General features: G+C 33.7%; 1 protein-coding gene across 1 annotated transcript; it reads right to left on the reverse strand.

Moving 5' to 3' along the window:
- Window positions 1-5,760: 5,760 nt before the first annotated feature.
- On the reverse strand, window positions 5,761-9,740 carry LOC133327630 (uncharacterized; the record flags this gene model as incomplete). Its single annotated transcript, XM_061536153.1, has 3 exons — window positions 5,761-5,932; window positions 9,295-9,458; window positions 9,538-9,740. Coding segments are annotated over 3 exons (539 nt in total), but the record flags the coding sequence as incomplete, so codon positions are not given.
- Window positions 9,741-14,799: the final 5,059 nt, after the last annotated feature.

The following is a 14,799-nucleotide window of genomic DNA, read 5'->3' on the forward strand; positions in this document are numbered from 1 at the left end:
TGTGTTTTGTTATTGCACACACTTTCTGCTACACACACATTCATTCATTGTGTGTGTTTACTTTTTATGATATATTTGTTTGTGGCTGTTTTTAACAGAGCTTGCGAGCATTCCCAAACATTTGTTTTTTGAGTTTTTCAAAAAAATGTTTTTCAGCAAAGAATGATCGCGAATGAATGAATCGACGACGCTTGCAGCGAAATTTTATCGTTCGTGAATTTTTCGTGCAATGCGAACATTCGCGAGAGATTGCATATGTTTGTTCATTCATTGTAACATTATCATTCGCGATAAATTGAAAAACATTCGAATTCTCGCCGTGAGCATTCGTGAGAAAGAGTGTATTTTAATCATTCTCTGCACCCTGTTCCATACACATATCTATGAGAAAAATTTCGTTGCAATCGGCGAAATGTTGGGTAGTTAGTGCATTAATATGTACGGGAGCTATGTATGAATCTGAATTAATTTCGACTAAACCTAACCGATTTCATTTTAAACCCATTTCGGTGCGCTGTGCAAAATCGAACAAATTTTAGCCCTGTACCACAGTTTGGTAAATGGTATACAAAATGACACAAGCGACATCTTCATGTCATATGTTACCCGTATAAGTCATTAGTGTAGACAACAACCTAATCGAGCTTCCAAAAATCATTGCCAATGTTATTATGTCTTTGGAAAATTGGGAACAGTTGATAAACAATCGTACAGAAAATAGTCTCAAGGAAGGATTTAAGAAATTTGAACTTTTTTGAAGACGATTTCATTAAAAATTAACATTATTATGCCTTGCACAATAAAACATACTTTTATTATAAAAATGAAATACAAATTCGAAAAACAGTATCATATAGAGAATGAAGATATATCGGTTCGGAATTAGATATAGCTTCCATATATAGTTTCGTCCTATTGAGACAGAATTTTGCACAGGGTTCTGAATTAAATCAAGATTGATGTATGCAATGTTTTGTTGAAATCGGTTTATAATTAGATGTAGCTTACATACATAGTTTTGCCCGAATGTGAATTTATGTGAATGGTACACCAAACTTCCAATATTCGTCCGATTGAGACAGAATTTTGCACAGCGTACTGAATTAAGTCCAGATTTATGCATGCGAATTTATGTTGAAATCTGTTCAGATTTAGATATAGCTCCCATATACAGTTTCGTTCGATTTTATGTAAATGGTGCACCAAACTCCCAATATTTGTCCGATTGGGAAAACATTTTGTACAGCGTACTGAATTAGGTCCACATTGATGTATACGAAGTTTTGTGAAAATCGGTTCAGATTTAGATATAATTCCTATACATAGTTCGGCCGATTTTATGTAAATGGTACACCAAAATCCCGATTGATACAAAATTTTGCACGACGTATTGAAATAGGCCCCTATTGATGTGTACGAAGTTTTGTGGAAATCGGTTCAGATTTAGATATATTCGTCCGATTTTGTCTAAATGGTGCACCAAACTCCCAAGGATTGTCCGATTGATACAAAATTTTGCAAATCATATTCAAATAGGTCCATATTGATGTATACGATGTAGATATAGCTCCTTCCGATTTAATGTAAATTGTGTATCAAAGTCCTTATATATCTTTCGATTTGCACGAAATTTGACATATCGATGTATGCAAAGTTTTGTTGAAATCGTACATAGTTTCGTCCGAATGTGAATTTATGTGAATGGTACATCAAACTTCAAATATTCGTCCGATTGAGACAGAATTTTGCACAGCGTACTGAATTAATTCCAGATTTATGCATGCGGATTTTTGTTGGAATCTTTTCAGATTTAGATATAGCTCCCACATATAGTTTCGTTCGATTTTATGTAAATGGTGTACCAAACTCCCAGTATTTGTCCGATTGGGAAAACATTTTGTAGAGCGTACTGAATTAGGCCCATATTGATGTATACGAAGTTTTGTGAAAATCGGTTCAGATTTAGATATAACTCCTATATATAGTTCGGACGATTTTTGGTAAATGGTGCACCAATGGTGTCCGATTGATACAAAATTTTGCACGACGTATTGAAATAGGCCCATATTGATGTGTACGAAGTTTTGTGGAAATCGTTTCAGATTTAGATATATTCGTCCGATTTTGTCTAAATGGTGCACCAAACTCCCAAGGATTGTCCGATTGATAAAAAATTTTGCAAATCATATTGAAATAGGTCATATTGATGTATACGATGTAGATATAGCTCCTTCCGATTTAATGTAAATTGTGTACCAAAGTCCTTATGTATCTTTCGATTTGCACGAAATTTGATATATCGTACTGAATTAAGTTGAGAATGATGTGTGTCCGATTGCCACACAATTTTGTACAATGTACTGAAGTTAATATAAATTAATCTGTGGAAAGTTTAGTCAGATTTAGATATAGCTCCCACAAATATTTTTCGCACTATTTTAGATGAATGGTACTGAAGTTAATATAAATTAATCTGTGGAAAGTTTCGTTGAAATCGGTCCAGATTTAGATATAGCTCACACATATATATATATATATATATATATATTCGCCCGATTTTAGGTGAATGGTGCACCATTTACTAATGTTGGTCCGATTGACACGAAATTTTGCAAAACGTACCGAACTGAGACTAGAATGACGTTATTGCGTATATTGTTTGAAATTGGTTAAGATGCAGACATAGCCTCCATATATATAACGGGAGTCTGATTGAGATTAAATTTTTGACAGTGCGATATACCGAATAGAGTGTATCGAGTTTGCTTTAAGGCCTCCCCCCATTCTCGGGGTCAATTTTTTTTGATTTAATTCGAATCTACACTAATTCCAGAATGTCCATACAAAATTTCAAGTGAAAATCTCAAGAATTATTGAAGATATAGCCGATTTATTGTGTCAGCATCAAGTGACGGCTAAAGGACTTCTCAAACTTTAAACGCGTTTTTCTCTTTTGAGTTTATATCTATCGTATGAACTAGGATAAAGCCAATCGGTGAAGATCTTCCTTATTATACCCTTCACCACACTCTGGTACAGGGTATTATGTCTTTGTGCATATGTTTGTAACAGGCAAAAGGAAACGAGATAGACACATGGTTCCTTTTGAGAATATGCATAGAATCACTTTTTAAGTCGATTTATGCATGTCCGTCCGTCCGTCCGTCCGTCTGTCCATGTTAAATTGTAAACAAAGAACAGGTCGCATTTTTCGTTCGAATCGGATGAAATTTGGCACAGCTCATTTATTTGGCCCAAGGACAAACCCTATTGAAATTGGGAAAAATCGGTTCAGATTGGCATAGCGTACTGAACTATGTCTACAAAGATGTGTGTTAAATTTTGTAAAAATCGGTTCAGATTTAGATATAGCTCCCATATATAGTTTCGCCCGCTTTTAGGTAAATGGTGCACCAAAGTCCCTAAATATGCTTCGATTTGCACGAAATTTGGCATAGCCTTCTGAATAAAGTCTAGAAAGTTGTGTGTAAAAATTTCGCAAAAATCGCTCCCATAGCTCCCATAGCTCCCATATGTATTATCGTCCGATTTCATGTAAATGGTGCAGCAAAGCCCCCTATATTACCTCCGATTTGCACGAAATTTGGATTTATAAGTAAATGAAGAACTCAAAATTTAGTCGAATGCACAAAACATACGGAAATAGGTGTAACCTAACATGTGACAAGTTTCGATGAAATCGGTTTAGATTCAAAAATGCGACGTCTGTTAGGATTCCATCTGTTGAATATACCCAAAGTGGTGAAGGGTATCTTATAGTCGGCCCCGTCCGACTTTACTACTTTCCTCACTGGTTTTTTAACTTTGTTTTTGGTAAAAAATCGACGATTTTGCAAAAATATTTTTTCAAAGGTCCGCCATTTTGTTAATTTTAGAGCGAAGTCAATAATCCTAGTCCATACGAGAGCCAGACATGTACACTTTCTAACACCGTTGGAATTTTCGGATTCCGATGTTCCATTGAGAAGTTATCACGCCATAAAAAATAAGGACTTGTCTTTAATTACAAAAAACAACAACAAAACAATTACACAATTTTTTTGTCGGCCAAGTCCGATTTGACTACTTTCCTTACTGGTTAGTGTTCCGGAAAAAATACTTTACACACTTGATGGGGAACACCTTTGCACCACTTGTTTTCGAACACTGATTAAAACCTCATTTACCTAATCTGTGGCTCTAAGCATTAGCTAAAATAAAACATATATTTCATTTGATTCGAGATCGAAATCTCTTTTATTTATTTTGTTGTTGTATATTGTATACTGAATTTTTATAAGTAAACCTAAAACTTACTTAAACGCATAAATGAGCAATTAAATTAAATATATATTTTCAATTGTTTATTAATAATTAATTTTCATACATTGAATGATTTACATATATATGAATATGCGTGTATATCTATATATATTTATTTTGTTTGTTTGTATAATTTTTGAATATATGTATGTATGTAAATTTTTTATAATAATAGTTTTTAATTGGAAACATCATTACAATTAGAAATAAAATGTATGTATATGGAATAAATACGTTTATATACAAATATATTTTGAATAAACAAAAAATCAATTCAATTTGCTTAAATACAAATGCAACTACATATATTTTTAGATATAAACGTTTCTTATTTCAGGGGCCAATATTTTTTATACTAAGAGCGATCAAAATATATATTCTATTGTTTGCAACAATTATTACTTTCACAACAATTATAAACTATAATTTGAATTATTTAATTGATATTGATATGATTTAAGTGCATACAACAGGAATTTAAGTACAGTCATATTACTTGCTTTATATTTAATAAATAATTTGGTGATATTTAAATAAACAGATGTCATTTTTACTATTTATTGTAATATATATTTTTCAGTGTATATATGCGAACATTAAGATGACAAACGTTTTGAGGAATTTTATGTGTAGGATTATTATTAGGAAGATATTGTTTTTCTTTTTGGGTGGAATATTTTTTTTAATATTTATTGACTTCATTTTAATTTTTTTTCAATGTTATAACAATATGGATGTTTATTTATTATTTGGTTTTAGTAAATTTCTTTGTTCATTATATATTTTTATTTACAAAATTTTAATGTAATTAATGGATCACTTGATGCAAATTCTTTGAAATGAATCAGAAATATAGATTTGTGTCGTTCCGAGACGAACTGTTTAATGTAACTAATACGCAAAAGGTAGTACCAATGGTACCTTTGGTGCGATTCTATCGTTAAGTTAGTTCCGTTTGCTCATCTAGATCGTCCCGTTCATTGAAGGAATTAAGTGATGTGTTTTTGTTCAATTGATCATTGAACATGGAACCAGTTCAGAACGATATTGTACAACTCTTTACTCAATCACATTGAAAATATTTAGAATATATCAGGAAAATATTAAAATAAAAAAATATTAAGCATCGTTCAACTTCAAATGTCCATTACAAAGATAAGTCAATTAAATTTAATAATTGTAGCTGCTTATAGGACTTCATCTTTCTATCTAATAATTTATTTTCAGGTTTGCATATTATATGTGTTCTAATTCTGATAGTTTATTAGTATGCAAGTGTTTTATATTATGCCTCTTTATTCATATTGGTATTTTTTTTACAATTCACTTTTTTACCTTGTTCTGTCTACATGTATTTGGCTATTATAATTGATTTTTGGTTGTTTAACCATCGTTTTTTATAGTCTCTACACCAGGTTAAATCTGATGTTTATAGATTTAACCCAGAAATCTGATATTAGTGAAAATTGCCTTGGCCGGACGTTTGCGATTACAGAAATTGATAGTTTTACCATTTTTGCCATTACGATTTTCATGCAGATTTACCAATAGTTTGAAGACATCCTCCTTGGTGGGTGTACAAGCGTAACGTAACTCGGGTTCATAAGTGCTGGAAGGGAAAATAAAATAAAGCCATTGAAATTAGAAAATAAAACACTTAGTTAAAATAATAATAAATGAAAGTTCCAGCAGAGTGGAAGTAGCTGGGCAGAACTACCCGATGCGTCGCAAATTATGTACCCTGGCCCATGTAGTCAAAGATAATATTAATATATGACTATTTGTGAACAAATGAAAAGAAAATTTTAGTAAATATTTATTTTAGAAAACTCACTTAAAATTTGATATATGCAATAGCAGTCCAAGCGGAAATAACTTAAAAGACAATTGAAGAAATAAAGGACCAAAGCAGCAGCTTAAAATGGGAGGAAGAAATATCCCTTCAAAGTAAAAGGAAAACATTGTTCAAAAATTAACGACTTGAAGAGTGGAGAACATTGATCAAGACCATACTGAAGATATTCCCAATCATAATTCAAGAAGGACATTATACAGGCTATGTTAAATTATTAGGTTATGCAAGCGGATACACCGTTCGCACTTCGGAGGAGGAAGGGACTAATATTCCCCCTTTTTGTCATTCCGTCTGAAACTCATCGAAATATTCATTTCCGACCCTATAAAGTATATATTTTTGATCAGGGTAAAATTTTAAGACGATCTAGCCATGTGCCTCTGCCTGTCTGTCCGTCTGTTGTAATCACACTATCTTCTAAAGGAATTGAGATAGGGAGGTTTGAAATTTTCCAAAGGTTTGTCTTTTGTCTGCAGGCAGGTCAAGATGGGATATATCGGTCCACGTTTAGGCATAGCTCCGATATAACGGTACCCCAAATTTTCGGTATTTTGGGGAGTTTTAAGCGCGTTTTTCAACCGAATTCGCTGAAACTTGGTACAATGGGTTCTTATTGGGTACCAAATGTCTCCACCAAAAATTATAAATATAGGACCATTTTTTCGGGTAGCCCCCCTCGAAAGAGTCAGTTTTACCCTACAAATTATGGAATTCTAAGACGATTTAGCCATCGGTTGTAATAATTCCGCTTTCTAAGGAAATCGTGACAAAAAAACTTGAATCTGACGATAATAAAATATATCGGCCAGCATTTAGGCATCACCCCCATATAATTATACCTCTTGAAGAAAAGAATTGAGACACAAAACAAAACCAGTAAGGAAAGTAGTAAAGTCGGACAGGGCCGACTATATGATATCCTTTACCACTTTGGCTATATTCAAGAAATACATCCTTACAGACCTTTAATTTTTGAAGGACCATTGACATGAAATTCGACTAAGTTAAATATGTGATCTGTGTCTATATGTGAACCGACTTAACCAAACGATCAATAACCGGGTATATTTGTATAAAGTATATATATTCTTGATCAGCGTAAAATTCTATGCAACTTATGCAGGTCCGACTTTCTGTTGTAATCATTCTAGCGTCTAAATGAATTGAGATAGATCGCCAAAATTTTGCATAAAGTTGCTTCTTGTCTGCAGGTCCGAAGATGAGTTTATCGGTCCATTTACCGAATGCCTCCACTAAAAATTATTAATATCGGTCTACTTTTTCGGTTGCCCCCACATAACGGTTAACCCAGACCCACTTCGATACGTTGCGCGTAATGATGTGCCAATCGAACACACTTTAAATCTTTGGTGCACCATTTTGCGAAAAATAGGTGGAACATATATATGGGAGCTGTATCTAAATCTGAACCGATTTCAATAAAACTTGGCACACGTTTATCTATCCTAACTTCTATCCAAACTACGTTGTGCAAAATTTCATGCCAATCGGCCTAAATTGACTCTTTGGTGCACCATTTGCGAAAAATCGGACGAACATATATATGGGAGCTGTATCTAAATCTGAACCGATTTCAATAAAACTTGGCACACATTAGTTTATCCTAACTTCAGTGCGTTGTGCAAAATTTCGTGCCAATCCGCTTAAACTTTTCTCGCGAAAACTCGGGCGAACATATATATGGGAGCTATATCTAAATTTGAACCGATTTCAATAAAACTTGCCACACGTTAGTCTATCCTAACTTCTGTGCGTTCTGCAAAATTTCGGGCCAATCCGCATAAACTTTTCTCTTTGGTGCACCATTTGCTAAAAATGGGACGAAAATATATATGGGAGTTATATCTAAATCTAAACCGATTTTTCCCAATTTCAATAGAGTTCGGCCCGGGGCCAAATAAATGATCTGTGCCAAATTTCATCTTATTCGGATAATAAGTGCGACCTGCACTTTGTTTACAATTTAACATGGACAGACAGACGAACATGTACAAATCGACTCAGAAAGTGATTCTATGCATATTCTCAAAAGGAAGACATAATACCCTGTACCACAGTGTGGTAAAGGGAATAAATATTGGGTTTGAAATTTATATATTTCGGCCATTAATTAGGCATAGCCCTCATATAGCTATAACCCCAAATATTCGCTAATTCGTATACAATGTAATCTAAATTGCAAGTTTTGTGTTATTAGTATCAGTCCACGTATGTTGGAGGATATCCAATGTTCGGCCCGGCCGAACTTAACGTTTTTGTACTTGTTAAAATTTATTTAATTTTGAAGTTTGGATGAAATCGGTTATCGTGCGCACCATTTGTAAATCAGCTTCAAATTTTCTGAAACGAATTCGGTCCAAAGAAACGTGGGCCAAAAAAAGCAAAAAAAACAATATTTCGATTAAATTCATTTTTGTTGGAGCAAAGTGTATATACCTCATTACCCATAAGACTGAGAGTATAAAAAAGTATGCTCAAACACATAGTGCCCTGTTCAACAATGAGGTGTAGGAAAAATATATAAAATTATGATCTTGTCTTTGCTTCTAGTCAATAGATCTTGGTATTGGCACCTTTTGAAGGACTGCTTAAATTTCCAATAATTTCGAAAATTTTATCATATTTTTCATACAACGCACACATACATAGGTGTTAATAATTTCGGACTCAAAACTCTGAAATGACATACAAACAACAATCAGACATTAATGGTCAAATGGAGAAGGGTATACACATAATGACAGGTACTACCACACTTAATATCAGACGAAACATATATCCGACTGCAAACGGAATCCTTGGGGAAAACTCATAAGAAATCACACAACTCTACTTCAATATATCGATAAACTAATCTAGAAGGTTTCTACGTTATACAAGACTATAACAAAATTAGTAGAATATGAGTATTTTATAGAAGTCATAAAAATCTTCATTTTATATATGGGTAACTGTCTACCAAAATCCTAACGCATGTGAATACATGTATTAAAACCTATATTCTATTTGTTTCTCTAAATATACCTACAAACATCCAACACTTACTAGTCAAAAATATTTTTATTCTAATTATAATCTATTGCCATTTAAAATACCTGCGATTTCTATTATGGCGTTTCCAAGGATAGCGTCTGTAGTAACGAGACCGTTTCGTCATTCCATTTGTATTTGTTTGATAATCGAGACTGTTGTCATTGTTATCGTCCAGAGATCCATCCTCTTCCACATAGACAATTGGTAGGGTTTCAATTGTTGGATCCTGGATAATAAAAATAAAATGCACAAATGTTATTAAATGTTTAAGAATCAATTGAAATTAATTGCAGAAGTATGCTTACTTCCAAAAGTTTCATTAGTATTGCCGATTTACTAACAATATCTTGTTCCTCCTGTATGTCCTGCTGTAATTTTTGCATCATATCATATTTGCTAGCAAATTCAAGTTCATTATAAACGGTATCCGCATAATCCGGTTCCATGGGTTGGGTACCAAGTTCATGACCATTTGCAGCGATATCGGCATTTAGAGCACGCAATAAAACTAAAAAATGGAAAAAAGAAAATAAAAAAAATATTTGGTTACAAAAATAAATAAAAACTTTATAAACTGTAATCAATCTGTAATCATCTGTAACAGGCAAAAGGAAAAGAGATAGACCCATAGTTCCTTTTGAGAATATGCATAAAATCACTTTCTGAGTCGATTTATGCATGTCCGTCCGTCTGTCCATTTTAAATTGTAAACAAAGTACAGATCGCATTTATGACCCGAATTGGATGAAATTTGGCACAGCTCACTTATTTGGCCCAAGGACGAACCCTATTGAAATTAGGATAATTCGGTTCAGATTTAGATACAGCTCCCATATATATCCTCGTCCGATTTCAGTAAATGGTTCCCCCAAGCCCCAAATATGGCCGATTGACACAAAATTTTGCATAATGTACTGAAGTTAGTATAATATACTGTGTGGAAAGTTTCACTGAAATCGGTTCGGATTTATATACAGCTCCCATATATATTTTCGACCCATTATCTGTTAATGGTGCACCAAATACCCAAAATATGGCCGATTGGCACAACATTTTGCAGAATTTGTGGAAAGTTTCGCTCAAATCGGTTCAGGTCTATATATAGCTCCCATATATGTTTTAATCGGTTTTAATAAAAGGGTGCAAAAAGGTAAAGACGATTAACACAACATTTTCATTCACGTATGTGTTGAAAACGGTTCTGATTTAGAAAAAGCTCCCAAGGTTTATCCGGTTTTCAGTAAATGGTGCATCAAAAACCCAAAATATGGCCTATGGGCATACAATTTTGCAAAACCTACCGAAGTTAGTATAGCCTACTGTGCGGAGAATTTCGGTCAAACCGGTTCAAATTTAGATATACCTCCGATATATAATTCCATCCGCTTTTCAGTTAATGGTGCACCAAAGACCCAAAGATAGGCCGATTCGATTGTCACACATTTTGCACAACGTACTGAAGTAGGTAGAGGCTAACCTGTTTCAAGTTTTGTTGAAATCGGTTTAGGTTTAGATATATAGTTTCATTCCAAGACCAAAAGTAAAGACGATTAACACAAAATTTTGCACAATGTACTGAAGTATAGCTATATTTAGATATAGCTCTATATATATTTCCGTCCAATATAAAGTCAATAATAAAGCAAAGACCCAAAATATGGCCGATATGCACAACATTTTGAACAACGTCCTGTAGTTAATATAACCTTACGTATGTCAAGTTTCGTTGAAATCGGTTCAGATTTGGTTATAGCTCCCATATATATTTTCGTGATATTTTAAGCAAATGGTCCACCATGAGCCCAAAATATAACCAATGTGCACAAAACGTTCTGAATTTAGTATTTGGTATAGTTTCCTTATTTATTTTCGTCCGATTTTAAGCACAAAGCTCCTCATGTTTGTCAGAGCACAAAATTGAGCAGAGAATGACGTAATTGCGTTTTGTAGAAATGCAGACATAGCCCATATATCATGTTAATTCGGCTCCAAATAATTAAGGGATGTCCGATTTGCTTTAAATCGATTTATGTTATTTTGACTCATTGTAAACAAATGACGTGTTTATGAATTGATCTAAGTCGGTTTACAGTTAGATAAAGATCACATGTTTTAGTTCATCCAATTTCATGTTAATGGTCCTTCAATGCGAAGGATACATCTGCTGAATATACTCAAAGTGGTGAAGGGTATCATATAGTCGGCTGCGTTCGACTTTACTACTTTCCTACTGGGTTTTCATAGGGAGATTTGGTACCCAATGATAATATAGAATATTAAATTCCACTTAATCCGTTTAAAAAGGTGTTCAAAATCTCTAAAATAGCACAAATTTGGTGTCAAAATTTCAACACCCTATGTCAATTCCTTTAAACGGACGGACATCCATAGATCGTCTTAGAAATTTACACTGATTAATTTATAGGGTAGGAAATGAATATTTCGATGAGTTACAAATGATACTGATAATTACTATACACTTCATAATACGGCATAACGACAGGCCACTTATCCTCTAAGAACCCGAAATACCCTCGGGACAGACGTAGCATGTGGACCATTGACATGAAATATCAATCGACTTCAGTCAAACCACATAAATACCATTCGGAAAACTATCAAAAATGTATGCCATTGATTAATTATAAATGTAAGTCTGGTCCGATTTGAAGCAGATTTCTATGTGATTTGCATGATGTTAGCTTTTACAGAACTGAATCTGGTCGATTATTTGAAAATCTGGTTAAACTAATCAGCAAATATTTCGGACGAATCCGACAGCTATTTAAAATGTACAATTTATTCGAAATTTATTTAAATTTAATTCTATTTGAAATCATATGAGCAACATTTTGTAGAATATTTGGAAGTTAAAAATCATGACTTTTGGTATTTCGATTACAATCCAAAAAATAAGAACGAAAAAGACGCACAAGGACTTGTAACAGAAGTGGGAAATGTTTAATAAAATCAGTAAGGAAAGTAGTAAAGTCGGACTGGTCGACTATATGATACCCTTCACCACTTTCGGTATATTCTACATGTGTATCCTAACAGAAGTAGCGTGTTTGTTATATATCTATATCTGAACCTATTTAAGGGAAACTTACCAGAGACTAATATATATTACTTCAGTACGTTGTGTCAATCGGCCTAGCAACATCATTCTAAACTTAATTCAGTACCCTATATCAAAATTCGTGCAAATCGAAAGATATATAGGGTCTTTGATGCACCAATTACCTTAAATTGGATGAAAATATATATGGGAGCTATATCTAAATCTGAACCGATTTTCACGAAACTTTGCACACAACATTCTATACTTAATTCAGTAGTCTATGCCAAATTTCGTGGAAATCGAAAGATATATAGGGACTTTGGTGCACCATTTACCTTAAATCGGAAGAAGATATATATGGGAGCTATATCTAAATCTGAACCGATTTTCACTAAACTTTGCACACATCATTCTAGACTTAATTCAGTACGCTATGCCAAATTTCGTGCAAATCGTAAGATATATAGGGACTTTGGTACCCCATTAACCTTAAATCGAACGAAAATACATATGGGAGCTATATCTAAATCTGAACCGATTTTTCCCAATTTCAATAGGGTTCGTCCTTGAGCCAAACAAATGAGCTGTGCCAATTTTAATCCAATTCGGATCATAAATGCGACCTGTACTTTGTTTACAATTTAACATGGACAGACGGACCGACAGACGGACGGACATGCATAAATCGACTCAGAAAGTGATTCTGTGCATATTCTCAAAAGGAACCATGGGTCGATCTCGATTATTTTTGCCTGTTACAAACATATGCACAAAGACATAATACCCTGTACCACAGTGTGGTGAAGGGTATAAATATTCTTCATCCGATTTGACATGTGAGCTCGAATATCATAGCACCAGAAATCAAAAATCGAATTTGACCTTCTAGTTTCTGGTCGTCCAAGATCGTTCACACCCTAAAAAATTTTCTAGTTTCACAGTGCAATAATACATAAACAGACATCCATCGATCGATTCAGAAAATGATACTATGTATATACTAAACATATACATAAAGTTATAATTACCGGTACCACAGCGTGGAATCGTGGTATAAACATCCTCTCCGTATCCTTAATTTAGATGCTCAATGGTGGGTGACAAGATATGATTTCAAGGAAATCTCAGTACCACCGTGACATTTACCTCTGTATATTAATAGCCTTGTGGTTAGGTACCAAGAAACATGCGTTATTTCAATGACTTAATTAACAAAAGACAACAATTCCATAAATCTCTGGCAGCCCCTTATCGTCATCTTCATCACGAAATGTTGTGGTAAATTGTTTATATTTCTACTTATAACATGGGAAGACAAGTGTTTCCTTTTGTTGCTATAAAACAAAACGTGTCATATGTACATATACATTTATCTATTTTAATTTAACAGCAACAAAATCCTTTCCCCCTTTTTTCTTTTGTAGTAAAAAATCATAAAAAAATGTCAAAAATCAAGAAGACGAAGCAGATTTGCAAGACCATAAAACCAAGAACTTTATCAACTGTTGATATGAACGGAAATTAAAAAAAATATTTGTTTGTAAGAATAAAAATATATTGTGGAAAATACGAACATGCCGTCGTGTCCATTCTTTAGCAACTGCAACAATAATAATAAAGAGTTTTGCAGGACAATGACGATGAGTGATGTCTGTTGTGGACAACAGCCGAGTGACGTCATATTTATGACGCGACAACTACTGTGTCTGTGTTGTGAATAGGATGACTATTTTTAAAGGCAATAAAGCAGAAGTGCTCAATTTACTTGCATTGGTATTGGGAAAATACGCTCCCGTCTATGTCAAACAACTGCAAATTTAAATTAACAGAGAATATGTGTGGTTCGTTTTTACGAAAACGTAATGGGAGCAGCAACATTGAATAAATGGTCCCACATAGCACTCATAATAAGATGTTATAGCCGAAAATAACAAGCGTCACACATTCCTTAAATAGAACATGACTGATTGTCTGGTTTGTTTTGGCAATTAAAAATGTTAAAGTGACAAACAGTTAATCATCACCTGCGACGCATTTCACAGGTAAACAATTGAGAATTGTTGGCAAAAAAGTGTATACCGAATATCAAACTGTAGCACAGGTTATTATGACTCAGGTATATGTATGTAACATGTAGAAGATACCAATTTGGACATATAGTTACATTTGAGGATATACATAGAATCATGTTTTCCGTCAATTTATGCATTCCATCCGTCCGTTTGTCCGTTTGACGCGGATCATTTAAAAGGCCGATGTGCGAATACTATTGATATTGGTAAAAATCGTTTTGAATAGCATCTAAATGATTTACTGAAAACCCAAAGATTTTCCAAATGACAATAAATTGTTTATAGTTTAATGAATTGGACTAAACACTCGGAAATAACTAAAATATAGGCTACATATATAATTTTGTTCGATTGCATGCAATAAATTACACAACTTTATGTCTTTACAACTTATACGAAATTTTGCAAATACTTTCGAGGTGAGACTCGCCCCA

The sequence above is a fragment of the Musca vetustissima genome, unplaced genomic scaffold (genome assembly GCF_032173495.1).
Source record: "Musca vetustissima isolate MV318-11 ecotype Yass unplaced genomic scaffold, APGP_CSIRO_Mvet_v1 utg66843, whole genome shotgun sequence".
NCBI classification, from domain to species: domain Eukaryota; kingdom Metazoa; phylum Arthropoda; class Insecta; order Diptera; family Muscidae; genus Musca; species Musca vetustissima.